The following is a 22,005-nucleotide window of genomic DNA, read 5'->3' on the forward strand; positions in this document are numbered from 1 at the left end:
TTATTTTTCAGCCCCTGATAGTAAATTAATACGGATGGAACTTTGATAACTCTGCGTGGAAAATTTAATTACTGCAAAGCAGGAAAAAGTCAACTTTGTCTGCACAGTGTGCAGTTTTATCTTGCGTTTAAGTCTCAACTCGGATTCATCGGAGCCATTAGCACTCTTATTGGGTCATTTAGTAAAACGTGCAGGCAGTCAATCCTTTCACTTTGGCAAACGAGGATCGAGATTGGCGGTGGATAAGCGGCTCGGGTGCCTATTTACACTTACCATGTTCACTTCGACGATTGGACCGATGCTCAAAGCATAGATATCAGCCTCGACCTGGACCGGTGGACCTGAGGAGACGAAACAAACCAATCAAGGCTTTTATATAAGTTGTGCATAGTACAGATCGAGCACTCCAACATTGATTGATATGGGAACGTCTGACGTCTAATGCCATTTGCTATACACACGTATTTGAGTATGCCCATCATTCACTGAATAAGTGTGCTCCCATACATCGCATACACCATTCTCTCGCAATACCCTGCACCTTTCTTTACTTCAAAACATTGTGAAGTAATTGTATCACGTGAAGGCTGTCCCCGTAGCACGTTGTATATAATGTTACCTTGCACAAGGGCAAGAGCAGGAAGTTGACCTTATAATGTCCTGTATATCAAGGCTGAGAGTGATCATGGTTGTTTGTGTATGTCTAATATTATTTGTTGTAAATTTTCCAAATAGAAAATAGTTTAAATTTTTCGTACGCAAATCCTTCCACAGAGACAAGTCGTGCCAAGGGTTTTGGAGAGCAACACTGCCTGTCCGGTATATATTTCTGAAAAAAAGATCAAATTTCATGAACCAGTTTTCGAATCTCCTGTAAACTAGGTTACTAACTGTGACAACATATCGCATGCTTTGTCTGCTTGCAAGCCGCCCGTCCACTTTGCCACCATTAATGATCAGCTTCGGTCTCGAAGCGATTCCTAGGTTTTCTGTAAGCTTCTAAGATGTAACGTATTAATGGTTAAACAGGGGCATTTGTTCTGTGCAAGAGTGAGGGGATAAAGTAAGCGTAAGTTGTAACCATCATTATTTGAATGGCCTGCGGCGCATGCGAATAGCACGGTATAGTCCGCCTTGTTTTCCAGCCTGCAGGGGTAAATTTGAAAGGCCGAGCAGGATCATACTCATGTAAATCAGGGGGGATATTTGCTTCATTCGAGACGAGAGATGTGCACTTTAGCGCTAACTAGAAAATCACAGAAACGTTGTGTTCTACACATTTTATGTAAGATTTATTCACATACTAGGGTAAAGCATATAGTACAGATATGTAAACGAGAATAACTCCTTATAGATCACGTAGTTTTGTCCTCTGTCTCGGGAACTCAGTTATTCTGGCGATGACCAAGTCTTCTTGGAGTTACATCATTTGTTTTTCGGAAGCAAAAGAGAAAAAACCCTCAAAATGACCCCTTCGCGTTTTCAATATATAAGTCTCAGTTGGTTCGACAAACCTTTGACTATGTTTCAAGTGTTCAGTAAGGCTGTCAGATGGCGTGAATCAATCGACCCATGTTTACAGAAGCGGGTCCATCTACTCAGAAGTACAGATAGACCTCATTACTGCATTATAATAAAAACAAATATGCTACCAAATAGCTGTAGGGTAAGGAGTCTCATATTTCTAGGATACGAACCAGACAATCGATCGATGAATTAGGCATGATATTATCAGAAATTCCTACATATGTCTGGTTTTTTGTGTATTTTTATGTCTGTCGGTAAATCATTGATATAAGATTTTATGATAGCTTCTTTTATATGCTGTTACTTTGAGCACTATGCTGCTCAACAACAAATCAATTATTCAATAAATGAAATTATCAGCTGATGGAATGCAAGGGTTTATCCGGCTTGCAACACTGCGGCGTGTTATTAGATAGTATCGCTTCTCGTTCACAATGTATCTCATCTTTAAAAGCAAACATAATCAGTAACTGCATATCTATACCAGTGATCCAATCTTGTCGTTTATTGATATATTGAAACAGATTCTTACTTATTGATATATTGAAACAAAATTACGGGAAGCGTCGCGACAATCTTCGGATCCCGTTATACTGGGTGTCGATGTTGCTGATCGTTGAGGGCGGTTAACTTTCGAAAAAAAGTGAAAACTCATTTGTGTACCATGCCGGTGTTGACATCGGTGATAAGTTAAAATATGCACTTTGACCGGAGGCAAAATCCCATTTTGAGAAACATGCTACCTGCGTTTAAGGAAGAATCCCTACTGGCACACTCTGAACATTTTAAGTAAAGAATTCATGCATTGTAACAAGTTTGAATCGCAATACAAAGCATGTTCTGCACGCTCGCCGGATGGCCAAAAAATAATACAAGAAGCTTAGAAACACGCCCCATTCATTTGCTGTTGATCGCTTGTGGCTATGCGAATTAATTACACGCTGCATCAATACTCGATCCCTATACCTGCCTCATCGTAATTGTTCAAATTTCAAGATGGCGCCGTCGGACATGTGTTCCATCGAGCAGGGATTCACACTCGGCGTGTATTACCCTAAATGTGAAAGTGGACGTGCACAATGACTCACACCATTCTTGGTTTTCTCCTCTGCAGAGGGTCCGAGTCACATTTAATATCTGATGTAGATTAAATACACGCTTTTGCTTCGAATGAGTTGACAGTATTTGATACGCGCCCGTATTATTTCTAAGTAACTGTGTCGTCTAAGGGAAGCAGCCATATTGAATTTTTGAAGCGCATGGTTTCATACCCATTGTATTAATTTGGGAGTTTCATTTACCTGATGCGGAGGTGAACAATGGTTTTGCCATGAATGAGTTGGCAGTATTAGATTCACGCCTGACATTTCCAAGAAACCGAGTGTTCTATTTTATTGAAGCGGCCATTTTGCTTGGTTTCATACCGATGATATTAATTAATGAATCTTACCACTGGCTCTTGCGCAGTTTGACAGTTAGTTTTGTTTCATCCATCGAATAAAACTTTATATTTAATATCACAGCAATGGATTCCTATACCATGGTAACTTTTGATGCTTTAAAACTGCTGGTAATTTTCGGTGGCAAGAATATTTTTTTTCGTCGAGTATAACCGTCTGTAGGATTTCATAATTTTCCCGCTGTATGCACTTAAAGCCTTTCTATTATATACTCAAGCTGTTCAAAAACCAAGAAGAGAGGGTTCTAAGGTCGAAAGTGGTTCCCTTGACTAGCCAAATTGTCAGCACAGATTACAACACTGTTTGTGAGTAATAATGGCAAGAAGGACCGTGTTTTGGTATACCACTGATGGACATTCGAACTCACTGTTGCACAACATTTACACAACATTTGACCGGAGGCAAAAATCCCATTTTGAGAAACATGCTACCTGCGTTTAAGGAAGAATCCCTACATTTACACATTGTGGCATACAGTTGAATATTGTGATCGACTCCTCCAGTTATTAAGACGATTATAAACCACAGTTGGGTAATCTTTCAGTTCGAGTCTGCTAAGATTTGTACAACTCATATGATGATATGTTGGCGCGTAGAGAAACTCAAAAGTGCAGGGTACACAGATGGTGTTCGTTTGCAGATGTTAGCTATGGGCACTTTAGACGAATAAATAAATTACTTAACTTGGACTAAATTTAATCGAACAATTGAACTCATCGGGAGTATTCCGTCAGTACCGTCACGTTTCCAGTCCCCTGGTTTTAAAATGTTAGCCGAACCAGTTGTCCTTGCGAAGTTATCGGAAAATCACGTGGTTTCTCGGGTGCGGAGGTAGCCGGTTTGATCACTCGTTTCACTTTGTAAAGCATGATTCAACGTAATTCCCAGCTGTATCTTGCTTACATCATTCAATGCACTGTTTGCTGATTGAAGCTTCAGATATGTGTGTCGTAAACCTGTCGTCAAGCCGAGCGGGATCACACGACAGATATTAAAAAGGGCCACAAGACTATACCTCGTCGTGAATATTTGATTTTTCCCCCGAATATTTCTCTCACGCGAACAGCACCGCCGAGACTGGAGTTTTCAACTCGGCTGAAGAGGGTTGCGAATTTGCACTAAAGTATTAATTAGATGGGCGAACAGCATTGAATTGAAATCAGAGTGTTGAAATACCCGTCCTTCCTTTCGGCGCCTACACGCTGATAACGTTTTCAATGGTGTTGACAGATGTATAATTAATCATAATGATTTGTTGCGAAACGCGAAGAGTGTGCATGACTTCAAGGAAATGTGATAGACGACTTATCATACAGCTAATACAAGTGTTCTGACGCTACAGGATAGTTTATTCATGCAGAGGACAGACATTATTGCTATAGGGAGATTAACATGTTAGTATGGTTCAATACCTCCCATGAATCGTACGGTTCATATCGTAACTTTGGCTTCTCTTCACTTCGACTCACATCCGTAAAGACCATTTGGTGTGCAGCTGTGTGATTTCACTGTAATCTTTTTATTTTCAAAAAACGTTAGATACTATGTGTGTTATGTATACTTTGGCACGTGTCGCTTTTGTTCTAAGGTTGTTCGGCCTGCCTGCCTGTATGTATGTCTGTATGTATGTATGTATGTATGTATGTATGTATGTATGTATGTATGTATGTATGTATGTATGTATGTATGTATGTATGTATGTATGTCTTCGTATGTCTGTACGTATTTGTGGCGCATGGGGAAAGGCGAGGGATTTAAGGCATACAGTACCATCGAAAATCATTAAAATAGCAAGATTAGCGTCCGAACTCATCTTTGCTGGTCAACACATAGCCTATGCTGCGAAGATGTGTTCTTTTTACAGTTTGCGTACTCAACTTTAGAACTGTAGAACTGTCAACTGTAAAAGAAATCAGTTGCAACTCCATACAAGTATAACCCTTTTCCAGACGGAGTTGTGTGTAAGAATATTTTTCAACGTCATGCCATCTTGTTTAATTTGTGCGCCTCTGAATAGCGTCAATAGGGATTCGTCTCACTTTGGTTTACTGTGTCAGTGATCTAGAGTGATATCTGACGTATGATGTACATTTGACGTGTGCAGTACATACACACGCTAAACGTCATCTCTAGAACTATTTCATAAAGTGGAATGCGAAATTCATACGAACGATATGGTGTTTTTTGTGTTACACCACATCAAACAGAGAGTGTAATTTGCACGGAGTACATCTAAATATATGAAACGCTTGGCTAGTCCTTAGTGTGTATAATTTCCTTGAATTAAAGGAGTATGTTTTTCTTTTCACTTCAAGTTCTTTATTGGCGCATACTATTCATCAAATGTGTGTATTACGAGTATTATTGAAGAGATGGTTATTAGTGACCCTGAACTGGAGTGCCTTGAACTCGATGATATTACTTCCCCGCTAAATCGAATTTATGATGCCGGGCAACAGTTTTATCCATGCAGTAAATTCAATGACTTTGACTGTAAAATTCAATTTTCGTCCCCAAGATTATAAACATCGCAGTGTTACCCCCGGTCGACGCTGAAAGCATTCATGCCTTCTGCGCGTGTATCACTGATGCAAATTGAAAAAGAAAACACAACCAATTTACGCTGAGTCGAATTTTTGTGAAAACAGGGTGAGTGCGGAAAGGGGTCATAAGGTCGGTTGCTTACTCGCTATTAAACCTGGCACTGCGACATTAACGGGCATCTTCGTGCGCATGTTGAAAGTAATGCACCGCGACGCAGAAATAGGGGTAGGCAGACATAAGCATTGTCGAGTGAATCGTTCTGTCCGCTACATAGCACGTCAACGTCCATGCTGTATCGCAGTCAGCAGATGAATTGAGAAACATCGATATCTTTGCGTGAATCCTGTTAAGTGAGGCCCATCATTCGGCCTTGTAACGTCTCACGCTTGATTGGAAGGGGCTAGCATATGGCTTCAACTGTCCAGAATAGATGACACGACAACTCGACCGAAAGAAACAATCCAAGGATGTAATTCAGGAAACGTCAAACATGTGTCTCTTTACTCTTTGTCAAACTGACAATGTACCACGTTCGACTGAAAACCTTAAACTCGTCTCATTCAAATCCAATTACCTACTAATCGTGCAACTATTATAATGTTTTTGAAAAGTCGGGTGTCAAAGAAAAGAACGGCTGACAAAGTGCTCACAATATCAATAAGTACATAAAGGTTCACATTGTTGTATAATGATAATCATCATATTATGTATGTATGTATGTATGTATGTATGTATGTATGTATGTATGTATGTATGTATGTATGTATGTATGTATGTATGTATGTATGTATGTATGTATGTATGTATGTATGTATGTATGTATGTATGTATGTATGTATGTATGTATGTATGTATGTATGTATGTATGTATGTATGTCGATGTATGTATGTATGTATGTATGTATGTATGTATGTATGTATGTATGTATGTATGTATGTATGTATGTATGTATACACGCGCGTGCATGCATAAGTCATGTGTACTGGTCTTTGTCGTACCTGCATGGCTTCTCTACGTGTAATGATTCATATAACAAAGCATGTTGATACAATAGCATTACATAATAAAGTAGACGGAAAGAATTATTTCATCGGACCAGGTAATACAATTGTACAGGCTATGATGGCCCTGCACCATGGGGAAATGGATAAGTTCAGACACTAGAATAAGGTAACTAAAATTTCAGTTAACGTAAAATCTCGCAGAAGTTACACAATATAAATGGTAATTTTAACCTCCTGTAAATGTTAGTCAGCCTCAACATTCATTTCATCGGACTGGGTCAAAGGGCATGACAAGGGGTCATATTCCACGGTCGATTAAGAGAATTGAGGGTTCTGTCAATTTGTACGAAGGTCATTTTGAATGAAAAAATGAAAGGAAGTAAAGAGTAGGGGTCACAGAACTTCTTGATTTGTTCAGTAATTAAATTCAATTGACAAAATGGAAAAAAAACCCGATTGACTCCCAAATGGCAGGAAAGACAATTATTATGAACCGAAATATTTCATGGAAAATTAGAATAATGGTTTCAATGCTCTACGGTTGTTCATCCGTTGACCTTTGTGGATTGAATTGATGCTAAAAATATTGCAATCGACTTGTTTACATTTATTGAAATACAGAACAGAAATTCGCTCACGAGTTTGAAGAAAAACGGAATCGAATTCGACAAGTTGTAATAAACTACATGTAAGCGTTATGATAGATCTGGGTATAGTGTATCTTTGGGAGGACATGTAAGCTTAATACGCTGCGATGATTAAATTTTTTTGCGCTGCCTTCCAGGAATCAGGAAATAACATCTCAAAGTTCACATGTGATTGAAAGAAAAAAGCTTCCTGACACAAAGTATAGATTTCATTGCCCGGTTGTTGAACCTTCGGGACCGAGAAAACTCGTAATATTGCAGTCTGCAGGCTTCATCTACCCTAGCTGCGTGGACGAGATTGCAAGATGTCTTTGACCGATTGTTACAATTATGATTATTGGTTTGAATATTGTGGTATTGTCAGCTTCAAATACTGAAATTTCAATGAGGCTTTCAAAATGTGCGTGCAGACATTCATCATAAAAGATGACTGTATATTTGAGTGATATTTTAACTGTAGACCTGACCTATAATTTTTAAACGTAGTTAAAGAGAACACCAAGGGGTTCAGGCGTATATATTACACGCTCAACTGAAGTTATTCGACGGTTACAGTAACTTGAGATGTTCCAAGATGATGAGGTTAGCAATAAAAAGTCAATGAAAATATGTCAGTGAAACTATAATTATTTGAAATGCCTGCAGATTAATAGCTGGCGTTTCAAAAATACCCGGTTATGACCAGGGAAACAATGGCACCAGGCCCCTCTTGCCAAATGAAGCCGACTCGGAGAGAGCATAGGTCTGCTTGATCGAGTTCTCCACATGACATGCTGTGCCTATTCGTGTTGGGCAGTGTCTAATAACGCATGCCCGTATTTTTCTGGGTGTAATCAGTATGGATTATTAAGATACTCAGTAAAGGTGCCGAAAATAATGAAATGAATTGCACCGGAAAGTTCTCCATCTACATTTAAATCACGGAGATTTGCTTTCCAGCAATGGCCCGATTAAGAGAAAGCCACGATGCCTTGATCAAAACTCTTTCTTGAACTGGCCTGTCCCAGCAATAGAAGGGCTGCATTCGCAGCTTTATGTTTATCCCACTTTTTCCCTCAAAGCGGAATACTCATGGCTGCTTGAAATTGCAATTGAAGTTGCGTTTGTTCAATGCATCGAAATGAAGATATCTTCTTATCTCCAGAGTAGCATTTTTACTAATATCGACAGTTCCATCGAATCGGACCTCAGTATTGTTTCTGTAACGCCTTTAAAGAAGAACTCGGCCGTATTAGGACTATGTTTGCTACCTTTGTGTGTACGCAATACTTGAAACGTAAAACTCGATCACAACATCACATTACCATCAGTCGAAGCTTTAGGTGCGTTTCCAATGACATAATCGTATCATTCGAAAAAACCTTTCTATGACGAAGTTATCAACCTCACTATAGTATAAATTTGTTGAAGGCTTGGCCTCTCACCATTTTAAAGATCAAAGAACTCTAAATCGACTTTCGATCAACTAAATCGACCGCAAAACAGTGTTAATTTGTTGATTAAATGGTGAGCAATAGCGATGTATTTCTTTTCAGGGTAAAGATAACACGGGGCAATTATGAACTTTTGTGAAACAGCGCCGCCTACAGATCCTCGCAAGCGCACATGTCTCTGAAGTTGTGAAAAATGGCTCACATGGCTTGAAGGTGTTCTGGATGAACGAGTCGATGTTGTGATTTTCTACATTGCCTGTTTATTGTCGCCGGCTTGAAGGTCTAATGACTTCGAAAATGCTGCAATTTATTGCCTGTCGGATACGTTTAGTCCAGAGTACAATTTAAGTACAGCCACAACACAGTGATAATGGTTTGATCGCGGTCCGACCGGCGATAAAACGTGAAACACTGAAATATTGGAAAACAAGAAACGCTCATTTTCTCAGGGAATGTGGCTATGTAATAAAACCTTTGGGCTTATGCCGTAATTTTATTTTACTGGCAATCAGCGGCAGTTGGTATAGCAGCGGAAAGGGCAAGTCGTACGTTTTGATGAGTGTGGGCATTTGTGAACAATAAAGTGTATTTTGTTGTGCATATCGAAATCATTGGGGTCAGACTTGCAAGATCCAAGTATCACAACCTCTTTCATTCTTTTGAGAGAAATCGACGCCAACTGTGAAGGTGCCACGGGTTTGCGATCATTCTGGTATTTTCAGAACTGCTTTGGAATTCGGGAGACCGATCTCGAGAAATTGAGCATCACCAGTTATGCCGCAGTAAACGATATACCAGCACTAGTATGTATGGCTGCAGTTTAATAGGCGATAATGATTCAAGGTAGTTATGCTAGTATCCTCAGTTAAAACTCTTTCGTGCAGGAACTAAACCGCAGCGTGATCTCAAAAGTGTGCAGGTCAAAACTTAAAAGGGACTTTTAGATAGTTATTTCAAACCACGATACGACGCACCATGACTGCAGACACGACCTATCACGTACATATACATATATACATGTATGTATCATTCGAGTGTCCATAGATGTTTATTGCCCGATGACAGACAATCAAGTGATCGATCATGAACAGGAGCCATTGGTTCAATCTGGTGCGATGTCATGCAGTGAACAAACACACACACATCGACACGTCACGCATACAGGCTCGGGCTAGTATGACAGTTGTAAGTCTATTGACTGTGGGAGTAATAAGTGATGCCGTGGTATTCCCTTCGTATTAAAAATATCTTCCATCTGTCTATGCTAGTCAGTCATCAAGCCGCTCTGTATCAAAAGATATGTTGCAAGCAATTTGTATGTTCTATGTCTTATAGCCCGAATTACATGGGCTATTTGAGATTTTTTGGTCTGATTCATTTCAGTTACGCAGTGAAAGACTCCATCGGGCGTGACCCCTGACCTATCTCACGATATAGTAGTGCAGATTCGTTTATGGGTCTGATGAAGCGAAAGACACGTGTGTGCTTTCTGGCTCAACTGGGATAATCCAGAATAAGCGCAATCTACAACTGAAAGAGTTCTCAAGAGAGGACCGTGGACGCCTGGCATACAGTCAGAGTCGATATTATTAGATGTGTTCATGCGTCGCCGTATAGAAGTGTTGAGAATTGAGCCTTAAACAATACTTTAGTCTGGTGTTTCAACATAGTTTACAGGAAAACTGTGAACCTTTTGGCAACAAAGTGAAGTCCCATTAACAAGGCCGCTGGCAATTGCAACCTGTCAAAGGGAATTTAATGTTCGCAAGGGAATAAGTGAACACGAATATAATCAGTCCAAATGACAATATCCATTGCCGCTATAGTCTTTCCGCAAAAACAGTTCAGATTACAGAAAAAAACCACAAACATATGTCATATCGCGCTGATAACAGACCTAGACTTTCATGGTTAGCAAAAACGTCTCGGGTTAGTTTGGCGCAAAGTATATGTAATATAAAATCGACAACCAAACATTTAAAATTTTACGTCACAAACTATGTGATGTACGGGAAGAATTTTCGGAAAGTTGGGAGATGATTTTTCTCTGTCATCTGCATACTGGATACTGCATGTTTTGCTATATGTCTGCTAAGACTAGATGTCTGCAGTCAAGTCTCAAAAGAGAAAGGACCAGCTAAAAGAAAATGGAAATTTGCAGACACAGACCTGCCTTTCAATCATATAAAATTTATGCCTAAGTTGCAGTCATCGATTCTTTTCATTCGTGTATTATCAGAGCTTTAAGTATTTCGCTCCTTCTTTACTCGACGGAATTATTTTGAACCTAAACAAAATGTCGAATTCACTATAGCATTGCTGGTTGTTGGGAAGACAACTGACTAAAATATACATAAATAATGACTTCTCTTGAATCTCTGAAACGCCGGCTATGAATGTCACCGGCATTCAGTGAAAGGGACCCTGGATACGTGCCACCTGATAAATACTTCACAATGTTCTCCAGCTATTGCTGTTCCTTGCTGATTTAGTAAACAGTGGACGAGATCATAGTGCACACTGTCTTTCCGTTTGCAAATTATATGGACGTGTCCTTCAAGCGAGGCCGTGAAAAATGTTTCACGGGGAGCATAACTTTTCACGAGAAGACAGTAACAAACTGAAAGCCAGGATGGCGACAGCCGTGGTATGTGGGTGACGCACCGACATCCCGGTCACGATGAGTGACTCTCTATCCACTAATTGACAGAAATCTGTCGGACTATTCGACAAAACAAAACGAATCCTACCCAAAGTATTCTCAAACGGACGGCTGACGCACATAATGAATGGACTAAAATTCCCACAAGATAATAAAAATGAGGAGAAAAGGTATTTTGCAGTAGTCAAGGAAAATGACTTGTTATACCGTCATAGCGGAGTTCAGTGCTTTATATAAAGTATACGCAAGAAAAACAAACCTCTGTACATGTTGCCAAATATCAGAAACAGTTATTTTTTTCAGTTTTTGGCCTAGCTTTAACTTGCGGCCACGGTTATCATAGCGATTATTAAGGAACGAATTTTAATTGACAGCAATTCCGCATTTATCCAACAATAAATGCCACTACCCGCTTGAACATTATCACGAAAATACCAAAGGCGCCCAGTTTTAGTATCTCTGCATTATTTATCTCATTGGCCTGTAAGATCATTCGGTGCTTTGCGCGTGCCCTCATGGAGAGAAGTAAAACGCAATTGGTTTTTCATTACAGCGACTTAATGCATAGCGTATAGGGCTGTTCATGCGAAGATTACCCGGTTCTGAAATTGTTATTGATCGGTTGATGTAGTACCCTTGAAGACAAGGCTTTTGTGAACATCGGTGTAGTTTGATCGTTAGAATCATGGTTAATGGACTCTAAACACTATCATGTAAATTACAGTCTCTATATTATATGTCAGCCAGAAGCGAAACGAGTCCCGGCTTTGTCTTTATCTCACGTAATATATATATGACGAGGAAGGATCATTAGTACCCATGAGTGAGTCAGTCCTGCGCTACTTTGTTGCTCTACTGGCGACGACCAATTTCGCCGATCGTCTGGCAAAATGTCGCAAGGGGATAGCGCTGGCGCTGCTCGTGAGTGATGACGTCATCTCAAATCAGCCCAGTCGGAGTGTTGAAGTTGTGATGTTTCAAAATATATTGTGAAATGCACATCTTCTCAGTCACATGCTTTGTGATTCATTCCTTCATATGATCTCACGCGATGGACAGTTGCACTGAACTGTTAGCGAAATGATGATCGGATAATGTCTGAGACTGTACAGTCCGTGCATGCGCGTAAGGATATTTGCTGCGTTTGGCCTGTCAACTTTGCCTGCGGAAAACAGGCATATGTGTCCATGCGCCTCAATGTAGTACCATCCTTGTATATTTATGTATACGTGAACGCAGCATTGAAGTCTGCCGTCGTTTTTGGTTTGAGACAAGCACATACCGACACGTAATTACTCATTTTGTACCACTTAAATTTGTTGCGGTGTTCCCGGTACAGACCTTGGTGATATCTATGCCACTAATTACACTATTCTGAACGGAATTCTGTAAATTGGTCAACAACTCACTGTAAAGACTACGTTCGACGTTCAATAAAGATAAAATGACAAAAATGGCCACTGAAGTCTTTTAATATCCTGAGCTCTCGTTGTAGAGTAAGAGCTGCATCTTCTTGATCAAAAAGAGTTTTTTCTTTCGCGGAAAGGCACGTTCGAGGGAGTCAGTCGTTGGCACTAACGTAATATTCTAGGTATACCTCCTTACCGCGACGATAAGATCTGTGCCCTGGGAATAATTACAAATTAAGTAAAGAATCTCATATTGTGTGCACAGCTTGCGGTTTTATGATGTTATCTGAGTCCGATCGCTCCGCACGAGACTCGCGTTGCTTCACCATTCCTAGAAGATCGATGAATGCGGACTGATAAATAGGTTCAGAACAGACTGAATGGACAAAAAGCGGCTGTACTCCGCCTCCTACACGTAAGCTCCATTTGATTCATTAATTAAAAATGTCTCCCCAGTCTACCTGCGGACTGTGCATTCTCGTGTCCATCACACAGGTGGAGAGTATTGTCTGAAATGTTACTGCTTAAATGGCGTTCTGTGTGCTACCCCGCTATCTATTAAACTCATTAAATTCTCGATAGGATTCGAACCCACAACGTACGATACCTATTCACCTATAGCGAAGACATCGGCCAGTCAAAACCGCTACTATCCCCACCCTTGAGAAAGGATGGTACAATAACCGAGCTATGTTGTTGCGAAAGTATTGAGAGAATATGTGACAGCGACAGTATTTGATGGATGGATAGTTCAGGGAGTGAGGTTTACAAATGCTGACGCATAGGGGACAGTTAGAATGACCGAGGAGATGAGAAAATTGGAAATTCCCACGATTGCTAAAAACCATCATTGAAAATCTCTTGTCATGCTTTGTTCCTGCTTAGAATTGGGTTATTTGCATGACCTGAAAGATTCTATTCCAGTAGGAACCAGGTCTAAATGATAGGTTAACGGCCTGCAGTCACGCTACAATTCAAACTAGAAGTGTTTATCCTTTTGGTTCCAGATGTCATTGCGCATGTGATGACAGAATAGCAATAGAGTCGTTAATCTTTCAACATTAATTACGTCGAGCTCATTAATTTTGACATGGTGACGCCGGTAAAAACTGCTCGATCAAGTGGAATACATGACATGTCAATGAGTTCAGATAACAGCTCGGATGTTACACTGGCACGAAAGTCATTAACTTTTAACGAACATGGAAGTCAAAGGTTGGTGACTGCCTAAAAACTTTAAATGGGGGGATACTTCTATTACTGGCTCAAATGAGCTCTCAGTGTCAGAGGTCACGCCGGATCTGTCACTTACACCTAATTGTGAATTTCTGGCCCCGAAAACATTTGTGAATGCGTCTAGGTATGTCAATAGGTCAAGATAGAAAAATTAAATTGCATCTGTTAAACAGCTATATAGACTGCAATTCGCAGTACTGAATTGTGTTATTCTGTGAAAGTTGCATGATAATAATATCCCCTGACCTGATAATAGTGAAATGACCAAATCATAATTTTACTTCACGATTGGGTACAGGACAATCCCAGCTAAGTGTGTCTATTCACAAGAAAGGCGAATGCATTGCGAATTCCTTTCGCATTACTCTATTGGGCTGTCTCTTCCCTGGACGCTCTACATACATGATTGAGTCCAAGTGTGTCAATTAAGGCTTGTGTCTACGATTGCCGGATATCATTTACATCATTACGTAGCATGCCTAATCGGCCGTCGTTACCTTTTCAAATGCTGTGTGTTGCAAGCCTTTGCATTATGATAGCACCGTAAAATGAGTAAGCTTATCTTTCTTGTGACACTCGCAGGGTGCCATTGAACAAATATCTGGCATAGATTCATGATCTGTATGAAACCGGCGTGGAATAAAATATACCTCCGAGTGACCACCCGGGGATACGTTCTCCATCTAAGTGGCAATTTCGGTAAAATGGAATGGATTTTCCACTTGGAAAACTGCGACACCCGCCTATATTCAGACCCATCATACCCTTCGATGAACAAATGAGCGCGAGAAAAAAAAGCTAGCGAGTAATTGAAAACTTGGAGACTAAGGCAAATCAAATTTCGTAAATCACATCACACGAGGACATACACTGCATACAAGCACTCACAAATACATTGCTGTAGAGATCTAGCAGGGAACATGTTCAACTTATCAAGTCGTTACACGTTACTATTACAGGAATGGACGGGGTCATTCTCTACAAACGACGCGAGTTCCTTTATCTGAACGTAAAACGATATCCAAACAGTGAATCATCTTTAAACTAGCAAAAAAGCCGGCGTACATCTGTGCTCATTTATAAGTGGAAGGGTTAGATCCTCGGCTACGTTGAGACAGTCAAATGTGGGTCGGATACTATGAGATCTGGCTGCCAACTTGAATAGCAAACAACGCACTGTACATGCATACTGCACCGCACTGAAATCAACATGACTTTAGAGCTCTTAACAAAAGGCTTAATTTTGTTGCGTGAGTCGTTATTTTGATCAGACTTAAAAGATATTGAATTTGTCATCTTGGCACACTGCCCAGTGTTAATGAAGTGCAACTGTACAATTGCCTCGGATAATTGGATCGGATCCAAAGCATACATATAGGTACAGAAGTTCCATTAATACTAGCAAACATGTTTCAACTTTGAAAGGACCGATGTTGTCTTTTTAACAATGACTGCTCAGTGACAGTCATTAATAGATGCTTAATTAAAATGAACGACTGCTTCTTAATTAATTTGCGTTTTAAACCATCCATTCCTTAATCTACAAATGCAATCTAAGAGGGGATGTGAGCAAGAGGGAATAATGGGTATATGGCAGGGCAATAAACTTAAACCCAGATATCTCTTATTTGTGACAATATTTATGTTGACAGGTCTCTCTGTAAAATTTACACCGTGTTCTATTTCCGGGCACTGAATGGAGTTGGATTTGCTTTCTATCGTATGGCCTTATTAAAGGTATACAGTCACCTGTAATCTAAATATGTCCATATATGGTCAATGGGGCGTTTCTTGGTATTCAAAATGCCCATGTGAGGGCGCTGTTTTTTAAAAGCGGCCACCCGCTTAAATTCTGCGATTGGTTAGATTTTCTCTTTCCATGGTAACTGTGGCAAAATTGGAACAGGTGACAGTATACCTTTACCTGTTGTATGGACATCTTTGGAATGTGACATGTAATGCCCATTTCCTAAGTAAAACGGATCCATTCATGCAAGGTGTATTGAATGGCATTTTCCGAGTATGCATATCAACCGAAGATGCGTCATTACCGATGGAGAATATGATTCATCGGTCTAATGTTTTTGCATAATGAAGAATATGATCATATTTGTCATTCTATAGGGGTCAAACGATGTAGTGGATATCATTTTAAAGAGATATGGACGTCATCGAAATTGACACGTTTCAAGCGCTGTAAACTGTGACGTGTGTAGATTAACACGGACGGAGACAACATTGTTGTAAGTTTTGTTTCATTTCCGTTTCTTTCTAGACTCATCAGAAAATAATCAATAAGCAAATAAAGGGAAGATACACAGACTAAATGAGAATACTTGCTGTGAATTTTATTTCAACAATATAGGTTGCTTTGTTACTGTGTACATTCTATCTTCTAGCCACCGGTTCGGGAAAAGGGTTGTCGTATCGTTACCTACAACGCTCAGATGCAAATTTAATCTAGCTTAACAAACAGAGTACTGCCCAAGTATCTCCATTTCATTATTAATGTATCCTTTTATGGCTATAAGTTCCCCAAAAGCTATTTTGAGTTCGTGTGTAACCTATTGCCCTGTTTTTTATCACCTCCAACAAATCTTTGTTGGATGCAAGTGGGCTATGATATAAATTGTATACCACGCCACCGAGGTATGCTCTTACCTCTTGGAATTTTAACTGAAAGACCTGCTGTTTAGCGTAAACTAGGATACCCACAGTTTTATTAGTCAACTATTTCAGCTATTATAATAAACTGTTTTACGTTTAGCGAATCAATAGAGAAGGGTCAATACCCGGAACGATGAAACTTCGCCTTTTAAAAAGCGTCTGAAAATGATAAGATATTAACTTCGTAAAATACCAAACAAAGCCGAAGTGATCTTATTGGCTGAGCTGGGGGATTCTTCACAATTTGATTATGGATTATGGATTACCTGTATCACTGGCGACTGACCAACTGCAGGGATAAAATCAAATTTCTTAATATAACCCTAAATTTTCGAATGTGAAGCTTTATCGCCGTACTTTATGTAACACGGAACAAGACTAGACCAAGTATCCTGTGTGCTGCTAAATGTCCCTAATCTTATGAACACAAATTAATGTACCAGCCCCGTCAAACACTGCATAAAGGCTTGTAATCTGTTCGGATAATTGCTCAGACGGAAACTCAGTCTGCTGGTAATGGCAAAACAGCTGTATTTTTGACAGAAAAAAGTATTATCCTTGAAACTTAAACACGAGTCAAACAATTTGGCTAGTAACAAGATTACCGTATATCGCAGCATCAATCTTGTCGTTCAATGTCGAGGGATAATTTCTCCTGCGGCCTTGCGGGGCAAAGGGATGTGCAAGTATTTGTACAAGATCCAATCACCAAAGAACGCGTGTCGAGTCGCATAGGTCTGCGAAAGTTTAACTCCAATTACATGCATCCTAGAAGCGATGCAAAACCAATTAGAGCACGGGCCTGAGCGTCCCCGCTCTTTTAACATCCAAACCATTCACGCGGGAGATATAACACGAGAAGTTAACCAAATTGGGCGAAAAGGCTCATCTAATTATGGTCATGGACTGTTTGCTTTTTGTAACTCACGCGATAGCGATGTTAAGACATGAATCGATTATGCCTCCGAGCTACTTCTAATTGAAAGTGACGACAAAATACCCCGAGGATATTTTCCTCACTTGCTCGTCTCACGTGTTCTTCTTTTGTACACGACGACACATATATCAATTTATCCTTTATATTCAGCACAATGGACGTTGTTAAAGGTTCTCTCTACCGGAACGTTTGGATAAAAACCCCAACTTTTCTTAATTTGTTCTCAGTTAGTGCAACTCATGTACCGTGCAATCTTCACAAATATTGTCAAACTGCACGTGACGTTGCAAATTATGGGCGATTTAGACCCTGTTTGAAGCTGTGAAGAAAGCTTTTAAGTATTTAAATGTGTTGTCGCATGTTTGACTGCAGTAATGCCATCTATTTATCCCAATCACTAGTAACGGTATTTTATCGTCATATCAATGCAGCGTGAAAGCAGGGATTGTTTGACTTTCCCGCCCCTCGTAACGTCACGTTATGTTACTAAAGCGTATGTTCAATAGCTCCCTACGATGGCACTGCCTTATTATCGAGGCACACCAAAACATGCAAAACGTTGTGGAGGTGTTGTCACGTGTAATTGCATCTAAAACGAAAAACCCATACGGCAGAAGAATGTTTTGAACTGTGTTCGACAGAAATGCGATAGACTGTCGCAGAAGTGTGACTTAAGAAGGGGGCACTGACGATTATCTGTGACACACAGGTGCCTATTAAAGATCCCGAGATAAGTAATTGCTTGTGTAAAACGCGCCCTTAGAAAAACCCATGTCAGTGTTTGAAGAAAATGCTACGGGATGTCTTCCGGACAATTAAAGGTGTATCCGATGGATTAACGTTGACTGATGAAAAGTGATGGCTTTCTTACGAGGCCCGTTGTTCAGTCTATCACCATGGATTTCAGAATCACGTGATATATCGATCGCCAATCCTGTGGGACCGGTTCATTAAGTGGACTATTTGGCCGTGAATCGTAACTAGCTGCAAATGTGCCGTATACTGTGTCGACTTAGGTCGATATAGTACACAGCTCGCACGTCACTTTCGGGGGCAAATATTTCCGAATGAATGGATAGAGTCTTCATGAAATATTTCGCTCTGTTATCAAACAAAACAAGGAACTTGATAAACTGTCAGAAGTAGTAACATATGTGCACCCACTCTTACAGAAAACACATGATTTAGGACATCATTCGCCCTCCAAATATGATTCATTGACGTCAGACCACCGATTCATATTCTCTGTAATCCCAACATCTGGTGTGAGCCCCATAGCAGGATACCTGTCTGATATAACAGGGATGATTTGTATTCGACATGATTATACTGAATTCATACTGTGCATGATCTCATCAATATTTCAGTGGCGAGAGCACAAGTAAACTGGTAACCGAGCAACCCTCTGATCTAGACAAAAACGCACCGTCTAGTCAGATTAGAATGCAGAACAAGACAAACTAAAATAAATAAACAGAAAAAACAGTATGCTCAATGGCACCTATCGGCAATATTGTTGCAATTTTTGCAGTAAATATATGCTTCTACTGATATTGTTCAAACTGGGCACAGATACAATCATGCTCAAAAATTTAAGTACTGTGTGCCAGTTTATTTCGAGATTCGATCAAATATGCTTGTCAGGCGGTCATTGGTCCTTAGATTTATCACGGCCAGAGCCATATAAGAAATGTTTCGTCTTCAAACTTGGCTTGAGCGATTCACACTGGTAAAAATACTAATGCGCCAATTTGTTTCGCTATATGACATGATATAACTGTCAGGCGGCCAATCTGTTATGGAATTGCTTATGTCCAGTGCTAAACATATAGATATGCCTTTAACTGACTTTGTTTTGCTCGAACTTGGTAAATGTATAATGATTTGGAACATGCAATACATATGCGAGACAGTTTGTTTTGCGATGCTTGGACGATCCAGTATGGCTGCCCGGCGCCGGGCCATTTATAAGAAATTTATTCGGTCCAACGGTTTAACTAACTTAACTGTGTTCAACTTGGCACAAGTACGATATGTAAACGGACTCCCTTATGGTAGATACACTGTAGGAACAGTTCGGCAAATGTACAACGTTGAAAAAGTCGACTGTTACAACTTGGTGGACTAGATATTAATGGCGCACTACAACAGCACACTGAAATGAGTATATCATGTCCTCAAACCATGAAGCTAATTTTAGAGTATGAAAAATAGGGTGTCTGGGTACACAATTTGAACACTTTAAACGCATATAGAGACTTAGTTCTCGTCAACAACTATAAATGACTAATTGTGGGCTGGGTCGTCTGTGCTATCAACGATGAATTGCACCTTGCCCATCGCTGTCAACTCAAAATAAGTGTATCAGGTCACTCGTCAGACCATAAAAATGGCAACTTTTGACCCGAGCCAGTCACTATTTACAGATGCAACGACAGACAGACACATACACATTCTATACGCGATCGGGGCTGAAAGAGTCAGCAGTGTGCGGGTGTTCAATGAACTTTGACCTTAACGTGTTCTGGTTAGGGTAAGGAGATGCCCGCCGCCAGACTAGTCGACTAAATCTTTCAGTGTTGGTATAATTTTAACCAAGTCAAATTGGAAAAAAGTCACCTTCCTCTGAATTTTTCACAACCGTAAACTTTGTACCATTCGAGGCGAAAGTCGTTTGTTCGGAACGTTAAAACATACTGTAGCCGTAATCAGACAGAAATGAATGGTAGTGTGCAAATTGCTACTTTGCCAAACTATATCTTGAGCTTCAGTATGAGTTCAGTCGTTTGGTCGATGACAAACAGCAAGTTCAATCCGAGGCTTTTGTGAAAATTTAAAGCTTCATCACTATTTTATACGGGAAAACAGTGATTGTTTTTGATAATGTTTTTTTCGACATGGATTTCTCCGAATATCTCAAAAAAATTTCGCCAGATGTAACTATGTAAATATATGTTGAAAAAAAACACGGGGATAAACATGTCTTTCCAGTATTGATTTTGCCAAACAAACTCGAAAAGCGAGCTAATCCTAATAGATCTAAGACGTGACGGCAGAGAATTCAATCAGCTAGACACACAAACAAGGCCATACCCTATTACTAAAACAAACACGCTGAACATAGCCGGCCAAAGAGGTTTGCATTTTTGTATCGAAATAGCCGCACAAAATTAGCCTACCATAGGTCAAGAACATCAACGTTTATATATGCCTGCAAACAGCAAATATCAGCCTTGTATTACTGTAATTGACGTGATTTATCAGCCAGAGACGAACGTCACTGCTTTTATCGTATTCGGTGTTATTTTGAACAACCTGCTCTTTAATGAAATACCATCTCGTGGGCGATGACGTCCCCCTTGCTTTGCATGGAATCAACACAACTTGGAGGTCATGACCTCTGCAAGCCCATAACCTAACTTCTCGTGAGGCAGCAGATTGATTGTAGTCCTAGGTCACGTGACATGACGTCTCATCTGTATTTGTTGTTTTAAAACTGTGATTCTCTCGCTCTGAGCGACTATAGTCTATATCAAATTCTTGAGGTTGGAAGTATCAAAACTGGAACCTGGTTAAATCTATCTTTGGTGTTATGTACGAAGTGAGTACACCCGGTCAATAATTACAGATCAGTCTGGTGGTACATTTATTTCAATCAGACCAAGAAAAGCTCGTGATGTTATTCCATGTGTTTGACTTGCACGTTAATTTATGAGTTGACATCAAGAAGTGACATTGCATGTTGCTGGGTAACGACACTGCGCTACATTAAAACCTCAAAGCAACTATTCTGCCCTTCCTGTATAAATATGTTGTGTGGCTCATACGTGTGTAGTTTCGAAGCGATTTATGTTATAAGAGCAATATGAAGCCGTAGTTTACCTCCTGTTGCCGGTCTCAAATTTCTGTCATAGTTCGACCAAAACATTATACGGTCCAGCGTTCTTGTCAGGTTTTGTCGAGTCTCATCGCAGTCGAACAGCGAAGGCCCTTCGACATCATCCCCAGAGCCTTCCATCGAGCCGGACACAAATGACCCAGGCCTGCGATAAAGAATACAAGCTTTGCCGTTCATAAAAAAAAAACAGACATCAAGCTAAAATTGCTCTAGGTCTAGGTCAATGCAAAATCTGATGTTTTATAAAGCTACATTATCAGACGCCTTGAGCATAAACAGGCATTTCTTCCCTTGTTGCTCCATCATGACGTCATGAAATAATCCCTAACAACATAAAAAGGGTCATTTCATACTATTAGAGCTCTGGCTACCTTTGAAAAAAAAATCTAAATGTATATTGCTAAGCTTCGTGTCGACTAAACTAAGATGAATCATACCCTTGGTGAAAGACAGCGGGCAGGTGGCTGAAGCTAATGTAAAAGGCATGCGTAATTCACTAGCAGATGATTTCAACGAGATACACACTGCGCACTACACGATTACTGTGTACCAAGCAACACAACCGAAGGCTTTCAAACTA

At 40.0% G+C, this 22,005-nt stretch overlaps 1 protein-coding gene across 1 annotated transcript in view; it reads right to left on the reverse strand.

Moving 5' to 3' along the window:
* LOC139131648 (gamma-aminobutyric acid receptor subunit alpha-2-like) overlaps positions 1 to 22,005 on the reverse strand; it is a 39,973-nt gene that overhangs the window by 14,122 nt on the left and 3,846 nt on the right. The window contains exons 3-4 of the mRNA XM_070697802.1: positions 21,410 to 21,570; positions 274 to 341 (exon numbers count right to left, since the gene is read on the reverse strand). Of these exons, the coding sequence (XP_070553903.1) occupies positions 274 to 341; positions 21,410 to 21,570 (229 nt within the window). The remainder of the gene's footprint in view (positions 1 to 273; positions 342 to 21,409; positions 21,571 to 22,005) is intronic.

This window comes from Ptychodera flava, chromosome 4 (genome assembly GCF_041260155.1).
Source record: "Ptychodera flava strain L36383 chromosome 4, AS_Pfla_20210202, whole genome shotgun sequence".
NCBI lineage: Eukaryota > Metazoa > Hemichordata > Enteropneusta > Ptychoderidae > Ptychodera > Ptychodera flava.